Here is a 22357-nt window from a genome sequence, read left to right as displayed (position 1 = left end):
AAATGTTGACATGGTTCCACCATCTGCTTCTACTGTATTAACTTTCCTGACTAATTGCATGTGTGATGCTGTGCCACATGGTAGCTTTGTTCTTTACATCAAAAGACAAAGCCTTTTTGTGTTTCCTATGGACCTTTGAACCACACTTGTCATTGAAGGCCCTGTCAGTGTGACACAGTAGCTGTTGATGTCTTCTTGCCTTGATGATTAGAGAGCTCAGAATAAGTGAGCTTGGTCATACTTGTTAATAGGTTAAAGGGTATTGTTGCATGCATCATAATTTCCATGTTGTGCCTATTCATTTCCCATCCCCAGGGCACTAGTACTTAATATTGCAATGCACAAAAGCATTTGACAACACACGATGATGGGTAAAGAGGTTTGTGCTTGAATGGAGGAACTGCGTGACCGATGCCTAACTCTTAACCTGACCACTTCACTTAATGTAATGCAAGAGCCCATCCGCTCGTGCTTCCTGGCAGAATATTAATAGACGTTTGTTTGGCACTGTTCCGCCGTAACAGACTTGGATCAGAGGATGAACATGCTGTTCAGTCTGAAACGATGCTGGCTTTGGAGATGTTTTTGAAAATGCTTTTGTGTGCAATCCCTTAAAATTCCCAGAGCTCTGATTCAGTGGTCTTAAAAAGCAAGATTCCTGACAAATTAGTCATTGGATGCAATTCACGTCCTCTTCACAGAGCAGCTAACAGAGCTGTAGAAAAGATACCTTCACAGGTACATGGGGCGTCTGTGTCACTGTTCTGCCTAAAGATCATTAAGAACCAGGGTCTAAATTTTTTTTTATCATCTTGGACGTTCCTGCTGTGTTGCTACCTAGTTAATTCAATGCAGGTTCCTATACCACACATATTGGTATGACATAATACTGCTTTTCAGTAGTATATATTATGGCACAGGGGGTTTCTGTGTCTGTTTTTTCTTCTGTGGCATACAGATTATTACTTTCCATTTTCCATTTCTGTTTTTGGTGTCTGAAGCAGTTAAAGAATTCAGGACAATGGATGCATGGTCAAAAAGGGGAACATTTTTTTTAATAATCCTAGAAATGCATTTTTACTCCAAGAAGTGCTGTAATTTTGCTGAAAACAAAGCAAATGGAAAAGAGGATAAAGCTGAAAACACTAGATTAAGTCTTTTAAAAGTCCCCACTCCCCTTGCTATTGACTATTCATTCTTCCAAGACTGGCCAATGAGCATTTTAATTGTAGTATTTTAGCCTCCCAGAAAAGGAAACCACAGCATGTGGGGTTTTTTTAACCGTATAGAGCATTTCTTGCATTTTTCACCCTGCAACTTATTGATTAAAGTAGGAACAGGAGAAAAAGAGCAAACGTTGATCCAATATTAAGCAACTGGACCATGTATAGAAGTGACATTAAATGTGGTGTTGCTTCTAATAAAAAATAAATAAATGCAGCAGAACGAAGCAAAACAACAGCTTCATTTCCCCCTATGTTGGCTGCCGAACAGAATGCTCAGGTGTGTTACTACACGTGTAATTCCCTAATGGGAAGCATAGACCCGTGTTGCCTGCCCCAACTGGCCACCCCCACAGATTTGTGCACAGAACCAGCAATACTTTCTCCGTCATCCCACATCTGTTACTCTTCTCTTGTCCCCTCTCCCTATTTCATACCAACAGAAGACATCCTTTTGCCACTGTGAGGATGGAGTCTTCAAGGACGTGATATAGGTCACTGCTCCTGACTTTTTAAGAGCCTTTGCTTTTTTTTTTTTTTTTTTTTTTCCTTTTCTTGCGATTGTCAGGGATTGTGAGTTTTGCATTGAGTTCTGCTGCCTTTCCAGTGTGTCATTAGATTTGGGTAATTTATATTCCAGGCCAGAGATACCTGGGCTGTTAGCAACTAACACATTTTTGGGAATGTATAATGCTTGTTTGTAGGAATGTCATATGCCTGTGTTTTACTGCGCTTACAAACACAGAGCTTGCAGGTGTAAATATCGAGTTACTGTTTTTGCACACAGTTGTAGTAACAGTATGCAGCCTGGACCCACGCCAAGTTCTGCAAAAGAGGGCTTAAATGGTATATGTTTCCCTTGTGGCTGTCCTAAGGCTGAGTTGCAGAGGAAGTGACTTTGCCTGCAGTTTTGGGGACTCGGCAGTGTGTAATCACGCTGCTCCGCTTTCGGTGGCAAAGGGGACGGGGGACGTTGCTGCTGCTTCCTGGCAGATGTTTCATGTCAGCTGAGCGACCAGGGCTGCGAAAGGCACCCGCAGCTGTGCAGGGGCAGGCTCTAGCAGTGGAGTGGCAAACGTGCAGCCAGGGGTTGAGGACTGCCAAAACGCCTCACGCTGATTTTAACCCTAAAGACAGTGTATATCACGCAACTGCAGCGAGAGCGTGACAGGGAGTTCATCGTAACTGGGTCTGTGCAAAGTTTGGGACTCCTGGATTTACCTCCCACATGCAAACATGATTTTTAGCAAACCTGGCATGAAATTCTGCTGAAGGTGCCATGTTTTGCTTTGCTGTTCTTTAACCTCATAGTATATGTACTAAATCCAGACAATGAGAACTTAATGTTGTGTCCAAGCTGTGAAAAGCAACTTCTGTAACAGGGTGTCTCCTCTGTGAACTCCAGTGTTGTAACATTTCAATGCAACAGCTTAACCAAGGCAAGAAATAGTAGCCCTTCAGGCTTTGGGGGTGAAGTTCTTTGCCATCCTCTTCACTGGTCTTGGAGGTTTTATCACCACCACCTATGAGAAAGGAATAATCCTTAAAAATACCAAATAGAGCAGAAAACTATGTAGGAAGGCCCTCCTTTTTCTGATATCCCTTCCAAGTATTGCTTAGTGAAAGGATCTACATTCACATGTCCTTAGTCTCCTCCTTCCTCTCCTTTTCTAAATAACTGAAGGCAAACTCAGCCTTAAAGTACGGCTGTTCTTTTTCCCAGGTACCTGTTTGACGAGCTGTGGGCATGTTTGTAGGTGGGAAGCAAAATTGCTCCATGAACTTAAATTAACAACTTCTACTTTTCTGCCTTAATATATTTGCTAGCAGAAATGGCCTTCAGTATGTTTTGTCCTCAGGAAGCCTGGCTTTTTTCATCAGGGGGTTGATTGTTTAACCTCTCTGTGGGGAGGGATAGCCATTAATAACTTGGGGATATCAAGAGTTTTCAAGCTCTGGGGGCTGCAGCACAGTATCAGCCTGGCTGAAGAGTTCAATGCTTGTGATCACTCCCAAGTTTCTGGGCCTGGTGAGTTTTTCACTGTTTTTGTGTTTCTGTCCAGGATCATTTTCCTCTCTGTGTGACCATCCTGTCAAACAGCAGTATTTATAGGTGCCTCCCTGAGGCACATAACTCTGACTTAGGCGGAGGGTTGTAAAACCTATATTGAAAACAGACATCATAGGGTGTCATAAAAACATCTGCGTCCAATTTTGCACAGAGACCACTGAGGCCAATAATTATTCATGGATTTCGATGGTTTCATCAGGGTAGAATATGGCCCCTAGCGTTTAATTCCCAGAAATAGAAAGACTGAATAACGTCAAGTGTCTCTTGGGGATTTTGCAAATGTCCTTCATTGTGAAATAGCATACATGTAGGTGACACCCAAGAGCTTGTGTCTTGCAACAATGTCTTGTTGCTTGTTAAAAGAAAGCGAAACAAACTGCAAAGCAGACAGACAAAGCTGGCAATTCTGTCAGCAAAAGTCAGCATGGATGAACTTTAGTCAAAGAAATATTTAGAAACAAACTGGTAACTCAGAGTGTACCAAATCCTTTGAAGAGGTTGTGACTGCAGCAATATGGAGTTCTGGAAACACATTCAACTTCTACAGCAGAACAATGGTTGCTCTTTTTCCTGAAGAAGAAATTTTGTCTTGGGCTTAAGATACCTTGCTAGCAGATGGGGCTGAAAGCTGTGGGTCAGATCCTTGGCTGTGCCCCAGATTTGCTGCATGACTTTTGGCATGTCATTTAATGTCTGTTGTCTCCATGTACCTGTAACTGAGGACATGCATGACTTACTCATTTCAAGTCCTCATATCTCTTACTTAAGAGGAGTGAGCTTTCTGATAGTCCTTTTGTAGAGTACTTTTGTACTAGCATAATCTTTGCTGTAATAAAAATGACATTTTCTGAAGCCTGACCCTGTCTGTACACTTGCCAGCCTCCTTGTCACTGCTGCTGCTGTATGAGAATGACTGTCAGTGAGATTTTGTCGGTGAGCATGTTTTGACACTGAATGGCAGGTACTTTTCGCACCTGCCAACTTGCCATATTGCAGTGAGGTTGATTGGTGGCATCCAGAGGTGACTGCAGGACAGGGCTGTCAGCCTATTCCTGAGCAAAGCTGAGGGTGTATTTAAGATGCTGGTAGGAAAAATCTGTCCCTTCCTCCCCCTTCCTCTGCAGAAGGACACGATTTTCTAATTTACAAGTAGAACAGGAGGGAGATTGGTTGGTTTTCTTGTGGGTTTGTTTGTTTGGTTTTTTTTTTTAGACACCAGAGACTTGAACACTGAGGTGATGTGGGTTCCTGGAGAATAGCAATGAGAAAATTGTCACAAAACCTGGTTTTGTACAGCTTAAAAAATCACTGGTGCTTTATGAGTGGATCTTAAAGAAAGCTAAAGAAAAAATGGATGGAGCAGATGTTGGATGGAGCCTTGCCAAAAGGAGCATGGAGCACATTCCTCCAAAGCAAGGCAGCGCTTGAGCTCTCTGTCCGGCCTGTTCCCTCCTGTGAAGCTCCCCAAGATAAAGCCCCCAGAGCCCTGCCGAAGCCTTCAAACTCCAAAGGAGAACTTGTCTTGAATACCAAGTAGTATGTTTTACAGACCTCTAATGCCCTTGAAGGAGCATGCCAGTCCAAGTGGTCATCTTGTCCTTGGATTCTCTTCTGGGATTCCTGCTTTTCCTACTGGCGAAGCATGGTTTGTAGGGACAAATGCTGCATTCATTAGACCAGCTGGTATATTTGGTAAAGAACAGAGCAACTTTTGAGTGTACAGTCCCTTCTTGAAGTCTGAAATAGCAGCAGCAACCAGAGGACAGGTTGGGGAAAAATTTTGTTCAGTTTTGCCTTGATTACATGAGTAAATTTAGCAATGAAGGGCATGTGCTTGTTAGTTGAAGTCACTTTAATTTCATACATGAGAACAAAATGCTGTTTCAGCATTCTGTGTTTTCCATAGCTTTCCATAGCTTACAATGAGATGCTGCCATTTTCCTCATGTTAAACTCGCCATTAAACATGAAAATGTATTTAAATAATTCTAAATAGGGGGCTTACACATATTACCATTTAAAACGCATAAAGGTGGATACCTTTGATACAAATGAAAATCACAGGTGACGTCTCTTCCTCTCCTTTTAATTTAGTTGATTTGATTTGATTGATCAGATGGGTTAGTTTAGACTCAGCAGCTGCGTGTTTATGTTTTGGTCACTGTAATAGCAGCTTCAAGCAGTCCCCAACCCTCTGACTAGGCTTCTGTCAATCGGGCATTGTCTTCTCAGGACAGGTCAGGGGGTCTTGGGAAAAAGTTTCGTTAAAATGTGTTTCATGCGGAGTATCAAAGGGAGCATGGTCTGTGTCTGAGCACGGGCTGTTTGAGGTGATCTGATTAATCTTGCTTTGTAAGTGTAATTGCCTGCTGAGATGGCAGCATCAAAAAAGTGGCCAGATTCAGAGAGCGGTTAAATATTCCCTTTTGTTACTTCAAGGTGTCCTTAGTTGTCTGAAAATTAAAAGGACTTGACAGTCCACATCCATTAGGATTTCCTGACATTTCAACTCTCGAATCTTATCTGTTGCTATTTTGTAGCTGCGAAACATCACGTTCCTGGGATTTCCCATGCCGAGGATTTGGCAGCGAGTGGCTGGCAGAGGGGCTGCTGGTGGGGTTGGGCTCCCCACACGTGGTGGTTGGGTGCCTGAAGCAGGGGCCGCTGGGCATGGCCGAGGATGAAGCACCATTTGCCCACCTGCTGTGACCAGGAAACCACCACGGGGTGGGTTGTCCTACACTCCCTGTTACGCTTCCTCCTTTGCAAAATCGATACCACAGTAGTTAACAGCAGAATTGAGAGTACTTGGGCTGCAGTGTTGTCAGATGTAGGTTAGGCTTTTCAGATCTCCTTAAGAGGACTTAAGACATCCTTTGGGTATATAACCTGCCAAAGGATTTGGGATCAATACCACAGACTTTTTTGAAGGGCAGGGACGCTGACAAAGTATGTGGTTAGGACTCGGTCTCCTGCTCCAAGAGTTTTCTGGGTTTGGGAGTATATATCAAGTTTGTGGTGAACATAACGAAATTGCTTTCTTGTATTGCTGGGAATTTTTGTTTGGGAGTGGCATTTACAATGTCACTGTGGCTGTGTTTGCGATCAGGAGGTGACTGAGGTTATAAAATGAAGACAACTGTTTGCTGCCAAGTTTTGTATTGCCCAGAATCTCTCGAGCTGAGTAACAAGCCCAGCCCCTACCTTGCTCTTGGTGAGCAGAAAACCTCATTGGGCCAAGCAAATAATTCAGCTGGGGTGTATTTTGCTCACTGTGAGACTGGATTAATTGAGGCCCTTAAGAAGTGCAGAGTGAACCATAGTAATGACGTATTTTGTTCTGGGAAGAGCTAACTTGTGTTCCATGTTACACTTCAAGCTGCCGTTGGCACCTCTCGGGGCTGAGTGATGGCAATGGTCTGTGTTAAGCTCCTGAACTCGTGTGGTGCTGCTTTTCTTCTTCTCGTATGGAGTCTTGTCAGCAGCTCTGATAAGCCACTGATCAAAGTTGCCATTGAAGTTTCCCAGCATGAAATGAAACCCTGTTTTATGAATTGAAATTCCTCTTTCTGGCCTACCATCATCTTCCCATTCTGACGTCCTACAGGGTTGTACTATTCTACTGCTGCGGAAGGATCACAGCAAAACTTTCATTGTATGGCCTTTCACTTTATTTTGGTTTATTTTATTTTTAGAGCAGCTTGGGTGAAACTAGTTTCTGCAAGAAGACTGAATACTGGCTGCAAATGAGAACAGATTCACAGTTTGGTGGGAGGTCTGGTATTGATTCAGAAGTTAAAATAGGAGCAGGATCTGTGTAAAGGAACGAGGGTAGCGGAACAAATGGAACCAGTTTTCAGTGGTTTTGGTGTCTGGGGTTTTTGGTAATTTGTTTTTTAATCCCTAATTGCCTTCTTCCCTCTGCAATAAACCTGCCTTGGGTATGAGCTGCAGAAGCTGTGCAGCCACAGCTGGCTGGCAGCACGTGTCGCAGACCGGCTCAGTGACCACCTTCTGCCCTCATCTCCCTCTGCAGAGCTGTAATTTTGGTTGTTCTCTATTGAGTTACCGATTTTATGAAACTTGTAGGAGTAGACTTATTTTTCACATCTTTCCACCCTTTCAGAATTGGTAGAAACTGGCCCACAGTTACTGAGGAGGGAAAATGAGGAGAGAGCACAATCTGTGGGGTCTTTGTGGGTTAACACTCGAGGATGCTCTCATCAGCCTGGTTTTCTGTCTGGATACACAACCCAGACTTTGAACAAAACCCTTAATCTAAAAATCCAGTATTTAGAGTCTGTTATTACTACATAGGAGTTCATTCTCTTAAGGGGGAAAAAGAAAAATCATCTTTGTTTTAACTGTCCTTTACAGGCAAGTTGTAATCAGAAAATGTGCTTTTACATCACTGCTGCTGTTGAACAGCTACAGCTTTGCTCACGAACTCTTGATTATAAGAGAGGAAATAAGTTCACTGTGCTTTTCAGCTGTGTTGATATGGGAAAATTAGGAGTAGCAAAAAAATGGAAGTATTGTAGAGTGGTGTATTGCTTAGTATTACAGATGTGCAAAATAAGAATAAACAAGAGGCGTGAACTGGAAATTAAATCACAGAGGGCCTGGTATCTTATAAAGAGTAACTGTAAGATGTTCCTGCCCCATAAAACCTCTAGAACTGAGGCAAAAGTTAAGTGAGGTTAAATGAAGTGACTGAGGGCTTGTGAGGGCAGTGGAAAGATGTTGGGTCTTATTAGAAAGAGGAAGAAAGAATAAATCCTGTGCCTTTCAGTTAGATTCAGATACCTGTTTGGCTTTAGGGTCAGTGATTTGACCTTTCAGAGAGGGGTATTTTTGGAAGTTAGAAGTCACACTCAAATCATCCAGTCCCTGGTCCTAGCCAGTACAAGATTTGTTCCTTTCAGTATGGATTTATTTCCTCCAGTCTGATTACACATATCCCCAGTGATTGCTTTTTTTATGAATTCCCTCTATAAATGTTTATATTCTAAACCAGTCTCCCTGGGTTCTCTGCTTTTAATTTGCTGCAGGGATGAACCCTGAATCCTTACTTGCAGTTCAGGATAAGAGATGTGAGTAATGGAAAGGAAAAGGATGTTTTGCAAAATGAGGGACCATGTTGGTTTGATGCAATTTAGTTTAAAACTCAATTTAAAATTCAGGATTTTTTCTGTCATGGCTGGATAAAGTTGAAACCTTTTTTCCCCCTTGCCTTTCTTCCTGGGAGAAGGGAAGCAGGAATGTTTTCCTTTGACCAAGCCTTCCTTTGGAAAGCTGCCCAAGCCAGGGCTCATCCCCGTGGGAGCTGAGCCCCGTGGTCACGCAGGCGCCGACTTCCACCCTGGCGTTTCTGACACATCTGTCCAGCTGCAGATGGGAGAAGGGAAAAGCAGGTACCAAAGGCAAATGAGGCAAGAGTCAAAAGAAAGGCAGTCTCTTTGGTGTCACTCTTTGCAGCCGAGCAGGGGAGAAGATGAAAGGCTCTGTGTACGCTTCAGTAGCCTTCTCTTTTCTTGTTCCACGTATCGGTTTGCCCCCCGAGGAGCAGAGGCGCAGGGATGCTGTGACTACTTACTCTTGTTTGTTTATGTTCATTTTGAAGAGACATGGGAGCGGAGCTGCCTGAGCTGCTTACGGCAAAGGAAATGGATCTCAGGGGAACAATTAATTTTGCTTGGCTATTTCTGAGCCAGGTGAAACCATAACATGAACCTATGTCCTCCCCATTGTCTAAAAGGGATGTGTTTATTTATTTTACATTTTAATGCACCACTGACAATTTATGGTGTGAGCCTCAATGAATTTTTAACAGAGAATTGATAGAAGAAAGGTGTATAACATGGGAGATTAATAGAAAAGGTTATCGGACTTGAAAAAAGAAAAAGCAAGAAAAAAAAGACAGATGATATTTTAATTAACTGCTCCCTGCCTGTGTTGTGATCCCAGAGACACGACGATTGAGTGCCAGAAGGTGAATCTGGTTGGAAATAAAGTGATTCCAGTTTTGCATTAGAGGTGAGAAATGAGACAGTGCTTCAATATTCTCGTGGTTTGAATAATCTGGGTTGCTGTTTGTAACACAAAGCAGAGTTTATTGGAATTAAGACAGTCTGCAGAGCCATGACCCAATGTGTTGGAGAGTAATAGTAGTATAAAATAATAACAAATAAAGTATAGTATAAACAATATAAATAATAAAAAGCAGAAACAGTAACAAAATTAGAAATAGTAGAAGTAAATATAATAATCATAGAAAGATTTGAGCTCCCCCTCCCTTAATCCTGCTTCTTTAAGAGATTAGACAGTTTAGGTTCAAACAAAGGACCAAATGCGTTTGTATCCTGCTGATCTATCTGGCATGGGACTGTTGGACCTTTGGGTGGGTGTGCGGACAGGGAGGACACTTTTCCGTTAGGCCACTGCTGATGGGCGGTTGTGCCCAACTTCATTTTGCAAAGAGGAGCTGCACTCGGGGAGCACATTAACACCCTCCAAGTGTTGCCCCGGGACTGTCAGTAATGCTTTTCTCCCCCGCTTTGTGAATCCTGGCAATCTATTAATTGTGCTGCTGAAGAGCAGCGTCAGGGGAACAAAGCAATCAGTGCCACCATCTGCTGTGAGCAGGCTGGCCGTGTTGAAGGGAATGCCTGTTACGCTCCCTTCTGAGGCTGACCCCCTTGCCTGCATCCACGTGTCCTGGAAACAACGGTGATCAGAGTGTTAGGCTGATGGAAAAAGGGGAGGTTTATTTTGAGGTTGAAAAGTAGTTGTGTTACTGCTTGGGTCTCTAGAGAATGAGTCAAAGGACAGTTTTCCTATGGAAAGCAAGACATTAGGACACTGAGAGAGCTAGTATAAAACTAAATAGTTTTTAAAAATTAAGTTTCTTATGCCTCCAGTATTATACTAGTCTCTGCTTTCTGGATGAAGATGTGATTGTTTCATTTGTAGGTGCCATAACCTTCCCCTTACAGAAGATACCAACGTTTTACCCAGTCATCTTCACAGCAAGAAGGGGAGTGCTCCGACTTTGCTTGTGCATGCATATCCATCTGTATCTGGTCAGAGTTTCTGACCATTAAATACATCAGATTAATTAAATCAAGCTTACATATAAATAAATCAGAAGTGATGCTCAATAGCTAGTTTCACAAGGTTGGGTTTTCTACCTGGAGATGTTCAGGAGAAAGTCTGTTCCTTCTGATAACAGATGTGCAATGTCTTTTGAAGATCAGACTGGATTATTAGTATGCCTTGTCTCTTGGAAAACTCTTGGTCTATATGGGGTTGGGTTTTTCTCCTATATTAGTTAATAATATCTGGTTCTGAATGACTGAAGAGAAAATTGTCCTTTTTTTTTTTTTTTTAAGAATCTGGCTAATTTAGCAACAGAAGGGGAGTAAATGTACGTTCTCTTTATAAAGCGTGTCCTGAGATATTGTACAGCTGCTTAGTGATGCTTTGCAGTGTTTTCCTGCTGGATGCCTGTTCAGGGAAGCTGCATGTTTTGTGGATTAGAAAATAAGTACTTGATTTCTGCCATGTAGACCTCTCCAGTGCCTCACACAGTGATGCTCCTTGTTTCCTGCGTGGGCATGTGACCTATGTTTAATATGGCTCCCTCCCTGACAGCAGTTCATGTAAGAAAAAAAAAAAGAAAGGAAAAAAAAAAATCAAACCCTGGAGGCTTATTTTTTGTGTTTAATGCTTTGAAAAATGTTTGCTGGAAGAAATATTGATTTAGCAATGATGTGTGCGCATGACTTATATCAGGGAATAGCTATCAAGCTCAAACCTCACTGTGAGGGCAGCTAAGCAGTGGAACAGATTGCCCAGGGAGGTTGTGTCGTGTGTGTCTTGGGTGTTTTTAAGACCAGACTGGATAAACCCCAGAGTAGCCTGGTCTGACCTCAGAGCTGACCCTGTCTTGAGCAGGAGGTTGGACTTGATGACCTCCTGAGGTCCTTTACTACCTGAATTTTCCTGTGATCCTATTAGGTTGTAAGCAGCTTTGCAGAGGGAGGAAACAAATCTTCTCCCTGCCACCACTTCCTATGTAAATTGATCCCTAACGAAGGTAGATACCAGTTAGCCATAGAGTCTTGTGCTTCAAGGGTGGTAACACTGAGCCTGAGCCCTTGCTCCTGATTCTCACAGCATGGCTGTTCAGTCCAATTCCTAACAGAAAAGCCCCTAAAGTCACCGTTGCAAAAGCAGCAAGTAGCGATCACATTGATACTGAGGCCAGGGACTGAAGGCACTAGTTATCTGTAGATTACTTTCTGCTGCAGTGGAAAGACACTGATTTGTATTACAGGGCACTGGTTGCACTGCACCACTGGCACATAGGAATAGACCAATTAATTGCTTGAGTTCATCTTACATCTTTTTCAAGCCCTAGATTAATGCAAGCAAAGCAAATTGTGTGCAGTGGTTGACATTTAATGAAATGATTTTTAGTGTTTGGAGGAGTTCTTTATGATCATCTGCTATGGTGACAGATGGACTAAAAAGCCATGAATAGATTGCATAGATAAAACCATTATTACTTAGATTATAGTACTCCAAAGGTGAGACTTGTTTGTCTTGCCTGTCTATAAATCGTGCAGCACACTTTCAGTTCCACGTATGCAGCAGCTTTTTGTAGTAAAGTCTTAGAAAATTATTTTGGAAAAGAACATCCCTGATTTTTGAATGTCTGGAAAAAGGCATAAAAGAGTGAATTCATGTTCAATAATGAAGGGATAAAAGTTCTAGTGAGGAGAAACGCCCATCTTTGATACCTGTTTGACTCTGTCATGAAGAAGCAATGTTAAATGTGAAACGAAACCTCTCAATACAGGGCAATCAGTGTTGTCTTTAGTGGGATTGGATGCAATGGAGGTCTTCTGCACTACTTATATTCATGCCATTTTTTTTCTTGCAGCAAAGAAAACTTGTGCTGAGTCAGATTTCACTTGTGACAACGGCCACTGCATCCCAGCCAGGTGGAAATGTGATGGTGAAGAAGAATGTCCTGATGGGTCAGATGAATCGGAAGCAGCATGCAGTGAGTAGCACAGAAAAGTGATGTTTCTCAGACATGTCTTATGAAAGCGTAGAGAAATTGGAAGTGGTGTTCCCCATGCTTGCAGGATGATCTGTCAACGTTTGCTTCTGTTGGAACAGAAATTAAAGACACAAAAAATTCAGGTCATTCAAATCAGATGATTTCCAAACTTTTGAATGTACCGGTTTTCCAGGCTGTGATACGGGCAGCACTGTCTAGTGTGTATTTCTGTCTGTAACACAATTGAAAACATCTCTAGCTCTGTTACCGTTTATCTGGTTGTCAGGCTCATGATCAGCAGCGGTGCACAAAGAATCACACTCACCTGGGATCAGGCCTTTGGAAACTCGGATTTGCAGCATTTTGCATGGTAGCATATTGGGATTTATCGCTGCAGACAGCGCTTCTGTCATTACAGAGGAACTTTGCAATGTTAGAGCATTGCTCAATTTTCTTTTTTTTTGCCTTTGAGAACAAATGAAGAAAAAGGTAAGTGTGACAGATGCTACCTGCAGGTAACACTTTTTAAAAACCCATTGTTTCAGTTAGTAAAAGGACATGCTTGATTTTCATGTAGTGTGTTTTATCTTGTTCTTTTGACTCTTTGAGGAGGTCCGTTCATGCTCCATTGTTCTGGAACTGTGAAGCGTTGTCTCATGTTGGCTTGAAGGGAAACCCAAGGGATATTTTAATGAAAACACTTGGTAATATGTAGACTTCTATTTGTGTGCTTACTTATGTCTGTAGATTTGTTCTTGGACAGACCAAGAAACCAGTACAAGCCATTCTACTGAATTTCCAGTCGTGTACTTCACAAATATATTCCCATGAGCCAGAAGCAGAGTTAGAGGAAGTATTTTATTGGATTTCATCAGAGTAGGGCACATAGAGGACTTCAAAATTAACCATACTTTTGTTTTTAAGCCTAGTACCGGTCCTACTTTCTCCCTAATTAAGAAAGATAAATGCACTTCTCTTGCATAAAATTAATGGAATCATTTTTGCAGCCATATACAGGCTACAGAAAAAAAATTACTTCAGTAACTACATTAACATATTTATGTACTGTATGTGTTGGTCTTTCACCCTGCATCCTCCTTAGTCAAAAGCTATCTTATTAATGCTGCTTCTACTAGCTGATTGTCTGGAGGGGGGCTGAATAACTAAGCAGCTCCATTCCCTGCGGTCTCTGCCTGTAAATCTCTTGGCAGACGCCATAGCATGGATTGTGTATAGGCCATGCAGCACTAAGATCTCTGATTTCTCATAATCATCTTCCATTCCTTTTCTAGCCATTTCACCTTCCATTTTTGCCCTACTTAGTTCATCCTCTGGGGAAATCAGCCTTAAAACTTTATAGCAAAACAGACTTGACCCGAGCCTCTGATTGTTACAGTATGGGACTGCCATCCTGAGGAGAAAGTAATTTGTTCAGTTTTGTGTGATATTTCTGCTTGAAACCATCCAAAAGACTGAAGTCTGGATTTCTGTGGTGGTTGTTCTGCTCAGAAGAACAGATGGCCCTTGAAATGTCTCACTGGTGCTAATGGGAGTGGGCCAGTGTCACCTCAACACCGGGAGTAGTTCCATTCTGTAGTATATGCCTAAGGGGTGAATAGGGAATTCCTTGTGAAACTAACAGCACCTGTATGGACAAATTCTTAACTTGTTTTTTTAAATACAAGGGCTTTGAAACCAGGTCAAAGACTACGGCATATAACTATGCCATATTTCATTTGTTTGTAGTTGTCTGTCCTGGTTTTGCGGGGATAAAATTTATAGAATCACTTTTCTGGCACATTTTGTTTCAGTTTGTGGCCAGCCATGGTATGGTGATGAAGGCCATTAGCAGTAAGCCAGGGCAGCTGCCCCAGGTTGGCCCACGGGTGTATACTATAGCATTAGTGTCAGGTTCACGATAAAAGGGAAAGGTTGCTGGGGATGGGGGGCTGTTTGCTGTGCTCTCTTCTTCCTCCTTCTCATTTCTTCTCAACGGTTGTGATCCCTGGAGGGACTTGCCACCACTCTATGGGCTGAGTATACCTTTGTGTCTTTTGTATCCATATTGATATTGGTTTTCTTATTTTATTAAATCTGTTTAAATGTCAACCCATGAGTCTCCCTCCTTTTCCCAATTCCCTTTCTTGGCTGGGGAGGGGTCTTGCGTGATCGAACAACTGGTTATTGTTTAGCCCTGGGTGCAGGCTGAACGAAAACACTGTCTCAGGCAGATTTACCGTGCTTTGCCTCAGTGCAAGATATTTAGGTTTTATTATGAGGTTTAGCCAAAATAGATCAATTTTTCTGTGATGGATGCATGAACTCCTGTCTTGATATTCACAGGATACTTGATACAAGCCTGTGTCTGACTTGTGGCTGACTCACAAGAGAAGCCGATGTTTCTGTCTGTACCAGTGAAAAGCTTGCCTTTGAATCTTAAAAGCGTCTGCAACTAGAATTTTGGAACTTCACTTGTTTCATAGGATTATTCAGATCTGAAGTTCACACTTAATCAGATGAAGATCAAGTAGTTTTAATCTTATGACTGTTGATAGCTACAGGCTTTAATTTGCACAGTAAGGACATTCTTTCCAGATGTTCTGTATCCTTGTCAAAGTATGTGTCATCTCAAAGGCTGATCCAATCTGCTCTGTGAAGAAACAGAATCAACCTGGTAATGCATAAGCACAGTGCTGGTTGTGGGGTTAATTCACATGTGTTTGCAGGTCTTCCTAGCACCACTGGTCAAAACAGTAGGGAGTTATAAACCTGGTGGGCTATTAAACAAGAGAGGGGAGTGTTAGGCTTTGCTTTTAATTTGTACCCTTAACTTAGAAGGCCTAGCTCTTTGTGTGTGTAAATGTTATTTAAGGGCAAAGAAGAGGCTGTAATGACAGACAGAAAATGTATTGAGAGGCAAACGATATAGTTGGACATTCCTGTATGATCCAGTCCCATTTTCTTTCTCCCTGATGAAAACAAGGCAGAAGTTTTCTCCCTGTGGCTGAGGAATGACTGCAGGCCCCTAGGACTGTCTCATTTTCCTGTTTAGAAATGCAGCAGAGCTCTTTGGAGGAGTCTGCACTGCGGAGTTTCCCTAGGGAAGGGGCAGGTTGGGAAATGGAAGTTTCTCACCTCTGGCAAGATCAAACTGCTTTGTAAAATCAATTGCTTTCAGACAGGCCACATAATTGCCAGCACCTCTGCCAGGATCCAGGGTTATTCCTCAATTAATGCAACGTTGGGATATTGTCCATAGTCCGTTCAAGCTAGGGAGGTTAAGCTCATTGATAATGCTGACTATCACCTTTTTGGAGTATTTCCAGCTTAGAATGTGATCAAAACAGGGTAGTTCTCAGCATCTAGCCAGCTGCTAAATGGCTTTTTATTTTCTGAATACTTTTGTGCTGCTTTTTTAAAATACATTTTGTGCTCTCTGATAGCTAGTTGGGGATCATGTGTCCTCATCTCTAATGCTCTGTTAAAGATAAGTTTGTGGTTGTTGTTTTTTTAGGTAACCCCCCTCCAAAACCAAACCAGTATTTTGCTTTTTCTGTTTCCCAGATCACTGAAATTGCCCAGCTTTGTACCTAACAATATTCTCTCTAGGGATGTTACCCATCCCCGGATCTTCAGGACAGCGTGGCCTGTCTTATGTCAGATAGGTAAGATAGCATCACAGCTGGCCTGACTTCTGTTGGACCTGTAATGTCTAGGGCCCTGTCTGCTATTCATGCAATTATTTTTTTTTAAACTGCATTTTCTTCAAGCCACTGAATGTGGCTGGGAGCGGTAGGTGTAAGGATATCTTTTTGAGTCGCATTGAATTCTCAACTGATGAGATCTATAGGGCTTGCGGGTTTTGGTGCTAGTTGAAGGCCAATTAATTTCTAGCATGGGCTGATTTTGGAGAAGGTGGTTGTCTAGGCTTTTGATTTGAAATGGGTCATTATGAATAAGAAACTGCTCATTTCTTTCTTTTTCTTTGAGCCAAATCCTTAACTTAAACATGCTCTCACATCCATAGGTTTGTCCAAGTGAATTATTCATGTTACACGTGAGTGTCGCTACTAAACCTCAGTGTTCTGCCATCTGTCAGTTTTTCAGTGCTATTATCTGGCTGCTGAATTTATTTTGTCTCATTTAATTTATATTAAGGTTTCAAAGAAACACGTCCCCCTTTTCTGTAAGCTGATCTATTCAGGGGCATCTTGTGGGCTAGATCTGTTCTCTCTGAAGTTGTCATTAGAAATACTGCCAGTTTTGGGGGGAGACATGTTTTATTTTATTTTTTGTTTCTGTGTGGAAGCAGAACGAGCCCCTAAATCAGGAGAAGCAAAACCATGTGAACTCAGAAATTAGTGCTACCTGCAAGGGGCAGAAGTGACCAAATTCACAATGTAAGAAGTTGTATTGATTGAGGCTGGGAGAGGGAGGAGGAATTTAATATTGAAGAGAAGAAAGGTATTTTGAGAAACATACTTAATAAATGAAAAGAAATGGGATGGTGAGTGAGAAGGAACAAAGAAACACCATTTAGCTGTGCTGCAGCGGTGCTCCTGGTGGAGAAGAGGAAGAGTTAGTACTTGGGCATGCCAACTCCCAGCCTCGTCTTCCTTGGCGAAAATAGCGGGGGGACAAGTAGGCTTGTCCTCCTGTTTGACATCAGCCATTGCTGCTTCTCCCTGCCTGCGGTGCGGGAGAGCCTAGAGTTGGTGCAAACCTGCTGTCGTTGGAAGGTTGCTCTGAAATGATAATGGATTTCATCTTCATCTGCCAGCTTGTTAGTATGCAAGGAGCTCCCTGCAAATCATTAAGAAGGATAGCAGAGTATCTGGGAGTAGAGTTAGTGCCTCTGTCAGCCTGATGCCTGCAACTCCCACGTACCTCACCAGCAGCTGCTTTGAGATACAGAAAATATTTTTGACCTCAGAGTAGGCTTGAATGCTGGGGATCTTGTAATTGTTTGCCGCAAGGTTATACAGCAGTAGGCCTCTGCCAGCTGCAAGGAAATCTTTGGTAGCCTACACATACCTTCCCATTGGAGAGCCCACCATGGCTGAAGCCCTGGGCTTATTTTATATTGCTCTCACTAAAAGCAGCCCAGTGTGCCTCGATGATCACCATAGAGCTGTGGTGCAGCCACTGCTGATATGCACAGGCTTTGCTTATGCATATGGAAAGATTCCTCACTGTTTTCCTATCCAGTTTCTTGAAGCTGAGAGAGGGGGAAGGGAAGTCATTTTTCTTACTGAGCTAACAGACACCCCCAGCAAAACGAATGTTATCCACCTAATGCTGTTCCAGCAAAGGTACTGAATCATTCTGCTTTTTCCCAAGAAAAAAATTTTAAATTTCCCTCTGAAGTGTTTCGATTGTTTAACCAGTGACTTAAACAAAAAAATCTCTAGAGAAAAATAAAAACAAATGCTAACAAACAGTAACAGCACTGATGGGAACACAAATTAAAGGGATAGAGCAAGTGAAAATCTAAGCTGGCAAACTCTTGCCTTAGGACATTGTATGTATAATGAGATTGAGGAATGCAGGCAGCATAAACTCACCACTTATTTCTTTATCAGATATGTGACATTCTCCTAGTTACGAGCAGAAATTATTATACAGAAAGGTATAGTAGGGTGATACGAGGAAGAAAAAGGGAAGAGGAGACCTGAATTCATATTGCATGGAATAGGGAATGATTTAATAGGGCAGGTTTAATAAGCAGGAGTCTTGGAAATAGATTTTTAAATGGAAATGGAATATAAAAATCAAACCCTGGATGTTGGTTTGAAATACAGTACCAGTTCATGCAGTCCTTTTTATTTTGAAGTACATGTTACGAGTTGTTCAGGGGGATGTATCCAAACTTGACAGTTATATTTTTAATGGGTATTTTCCATGGTCCTAGGCACTTCATGTGCTGCTGCTGTGTATGCTGATCTCTCACAGTGGTGATTGGTTCTGCCCTCCTTTTCTATTCAGTTGTCCAAATGCAAAATTCTCTAACTGATGGTATTGCTGACCCCCAAACACACAGTCCTCTCCTAGCTCTCCGTTCACCCCAAAGGATATTACATCTCTGTTATTTGTCTTTGATCCAGACCTCCCGCGTGACTAAGTGAGTTTGGTGACATTACTGCGCTTTTGTGGAAAGTGACTTAATAAACTGTTCCCTGCCCTTGGAGGATTTATCCTGGAGAAGGGTGGGCTGTCTCATTCAGGGCGTCACATACACTGGGCCGTTGAACTTCATGTAGCAAAAGAAAAAATTAGGCCAATCAGCCAGGCACAGCCAGATACCAGGTTTTAGGACCTGGGGCAGTAGCAGAGAAGATTTTTTTCTTTTTCTTTTTTTTTTTCCTCCACAGCATTAAGAGCAGATCTGTTTGTATATATGTGATAAGATGATGGGGGATTGTAAATGCAGTGGAACATGTAAGTTAAAGACCATTCTATTGGATTTATTTGTTACAGATCATTCAGGGAACTGGGTAAGGTAATGTTAATGTCAGGTGTACAGGTGTGCATTTTAACAACACTCCCACTACACTAGCTGGCTGTTGCCAGCATAAAATACAGCAACTTCAATAATCTTGTCACTGTCCATCTGCAATTGTCCCCCTGTCACTGTCTCTGGTGGGCCGTTGGGAGCACTGCTGGATCACATCCCAGGTTTCCACTTCATCTGTAAAACAAATATAGGACAAGGTACAGGATGTGGGAACACTTCTAGAGCTACAGGATCCTTCTGGTGACAAGGCACAAAAGAGGTAGTGTCATTTTGAGATGCCCAGACTAGTTGGTAGGGCTAATGATGAAAGCTTCGATTTGTCAAGGTGATCAAATTTATGGAGACAGAATAAAGAGAAGACACCCCATAATCGTCTCTCCATGGAGTCGTGGAATAATTTAAGATAGAAGGGACCTGAAGGTCATCTAGTCCAATCCCCTGCTCAAAGTGGACCCCTGTCCTCATGTTTGACCACCCTTATTAATGAAAAAAAATCCCTGTATCTCACCAGAATTTCCTTTGTTGTAGGACATGTGTGTCGTCTCCCATCCTGACAGTGTGCACCTCCGAGAAGAGTCTGGCTCCATCTTCTCTAGTCCCTCCCATTTTGTAGTTGAAGGCAGCAATAGAATCTTCCTTTAGCCTTCTCTTCTGACGGCTGAACAAATGCTGTTCCCTCAACCTCTCCTTATCTGGAGTGTCTCATTTCAGATTATTTTGTCAGATAATTGGAAATTACACAGTTCTACAACCAGGATACAATTTTTGCATTGTTCACTCACCTCTGTCAAAGCTTTACCACATCCGAAATATAACTTCAAAATTAATTCATTTTTATGTCTTCAGTATGCTACTTAGCTTCCAGGTCTACTTAGCAGAGGGTTCCAGACTCCTGTCCTTTCCATTAAGTGTTTAACAGTACACTAGAGATGGACAGACTTGTTGAGGCCTGTTAGCAGACTGGTAGTTCCTTACAAATCCTGGCTTATAGTCCAGTGCAGATTTTTAAAAGCCCTTTTTTTCCTAAGTGTACATAACCCTTCAAATTCTCACAAATGTACCGTTACTCCTGATTTAATCATCCTGTCTCAGCCAGTGTGTACTTGCTTCCCAAGTGCCTCTGGTTCCTTAACCACTGTAACTGCTTTGAAAGCCTCCAAGTGTGTCCTTCTTGAGCAACTCCAAGATGACCTCAATATCCCAAAGGACACAAAACCGTAAGAACTAACACAAGAAGTCTTTGACAGGATAAGGAACCAAATCCAGTTTTTCCTGCCTATACTATTCCTTTTCTTGAAGCATGAAATGATACTTTTTACATCAAAGGAAATTCAGCAAACTTAAAGCCTAGCTGTTTATCCCTAGTAGTGGGATAACTTTATCTGTGGCTCATGGGCAGTGAATTACATCTCCTTTTCGATGATTACATGGCTTTGGTGGTCTCAGCATTTTACTTACCTGGAGATGTAAATGAATTTAGGGTATGCAATGATTGTGCTCCAATCCTACCATTGCTAAAGAGTTTTAAGTAATACATGTTCAAAACAAAATGTTCAAAATTCCCTTCTTCCTTTAAGGGAAGGTGTTTGGTGTTTAGAGCTTATATCTCAGAAGTGACCTTTTCAGAGGGCTGAGTCCTAAAGGAAAACCAATAGAAAATACCTATCGGGTCTTTTCTGATGTTTTTGTTGTTCTGTTCTTAAGCAATGTTACCTTGTGAGAAAGTCACTTTTTCATGCAGTGTTGCAAGCTGTGACATTTGCAGTGTTCCTGTACCTCAGATCAACTTTGAGCTTTTGCTAGTTGACTGCTACAAAGATTTAAATGCTGGCATTTAAATATTTTTCCTATTGGTCTAATGCATTCATGCAGTTCATAAACAGGAATGATCATAAAAGCGTTTGATGCTGCCTTTTTATGACTATAATTAATCTTGCAGTTATTTCAATAGGAGAGAATAGCAGGAAAATGAAAGTTGAGCATATGAAGCTCTTGTATGTGTAATTATTTAACAGGCCATAAATATTGAACTAGGAAAAACTGAAGAGGTTTTCAGAAATACTCAAGCAGCTTTTCGTTGCCTAGTGCTTTCATTTTTTCCACTCTCTTGCTGCTTGCTTTCTGAAATTCAGACTACCTGATTTTTTTAATTTATATTTTTGCTTGTTTATTAGCGAGGGGGATCATGGTTAGTTAGTTTACTTACTATGGCTGATGTGAAAAGGAAATCATTTCTGGGAATCAAAAGCAAAACTTAATTTGAAAATTGAAATGTTTTGCTAACTGAATGAAGCTGTATTGCACAGCAAAAGCACAGAAGGCAAACCTTTTCTTCTTTCTTAAATGGGTGAATTATGGTGTGAGGAAAATAAGTGAACATCAAATTACATTATTTTAACATTATTCACATTTAAAGAGCTTCTGTGCTTCAGTATCATAACGAATTGTATGCTGAATCTGTGATTCCTAGTTCCACTACCTTTTCCTTGATAGGTATTTTTCCTCTCTTTCTCCGTTTCTACAGTTGCAGGATCATGTTTTCGTTCAGGACAAACTCCCACTGAAATCATTTGCAGTTTTAATAAGGGTCTTGTGATACTCCATCCTGCTTCCTTGAGGATTAGGATCATGATTAAGACTGGTTTAATATGCAGTCTCTGCATGCTTTGGCAGATAATTTATGTAATTTAAACCTTGCACTGGAGATTTTTAATTCTCTGAAATGCTTACAGGCAGATTGTGCTCTGGGGTGAGGCACGGTCGCTGACGGTGCTGTCTGCACGTGTGAGGGTAGCGTGGATCTTCATTCACCCTGTGTGTTTGTGGGATGCGATGAGCTTCCATAGCTTCCGAGAGCCTTAATCAGGGCTTTGCTGGAACAATGGCTTCTAGCCTCCTTTCTAGGGACGCTGTATTCAGTGGTTATATTCGGAGTGACAGATTTCAGCTCACCCTCTCTGTTCTTGTATTTTAACATATTAAAACATGTTAAGAATCCTTTGCATTAAAACACAGAGGACTTAGCTCAGTAGCTTTGTTAGTCCCCACATGCTTACACATTCCCATGTGAATGGACTCATGCCAGTTATTGCACCATTTTTCTGGCTTACATTGCTAGGGTAGTCATCTTACCGTGTCATTTGAGTTCTCTAGGTGTACTGTTGTACAAGACTCAAGTAATTGTATGAAGACCCTGAATTCTCTCTTTTGGCGCAGCGCTTGCAAACTCTAGTCATTTTAGCACAAACATAACCATGCTTCTCCTTTTTTTTTCGTACAGGGAAAAGCATGTTTAGCATGTTTGACAGTCAGCAATTTCATTTCTAGTCATTGTGTGTGCATTTATATGGGTAAAATTATACATGTGGATTTAGAAATGCATGTATGCACAGACACACAAAAAACTGGCATGCTGTTCAAGCATTTCAGCAGGTATATTGGTCCTGTATGGAATGTGGATGAGAAATAGTGATCAACATA

At 41.8% G+C, this 22357-nt stretch overlaps 1 protein-coding gene across 2 annotated transcripts in view; it reads left to right on the top strand.

Moving 5' to 3' along the window:
* LRP8 (LDL receptor related protein 8) overlaps positions 1 to 22357 on the top strand; it is a 192246-nt gene that overhangs the window by 102840 nt on the left and 67049 nt on the right. For both annotated transcript variants that reach the window (XM_068405864.1, XM_068405863.1), the window contains exon 3: positions 12241 to 12363. In XM_068405864.1, coding sequence (XP_068261965.1) covers positions 12241 to 12363 — 123 coding nt within the window. The remainder of the gene's footprint in view (positions 1 to 12240; positions 12364 to 22357) is intronic.

Source organism: Nyctibius grandis, chromosome 8, assembly GCF_013368605.1.
Source record: "Nyctibius grandis isolate bNycGra1 chromosome 8, bNycGra1.pri, whole genome shotgun sequence".
In the NCBI taxonomy this organism is placed as follows: Eukaryota; Metazoa; Chordata; class Aves; order Nyctibiiformes; family Nyctibiidae; genus Nyctibius; species Nyctibius grandis.
The sequence above is the reverse complement of the archived record's forward strand: the minus strand, read 5'-3'. Positions and strand labels throughout refer to the sequence as shown.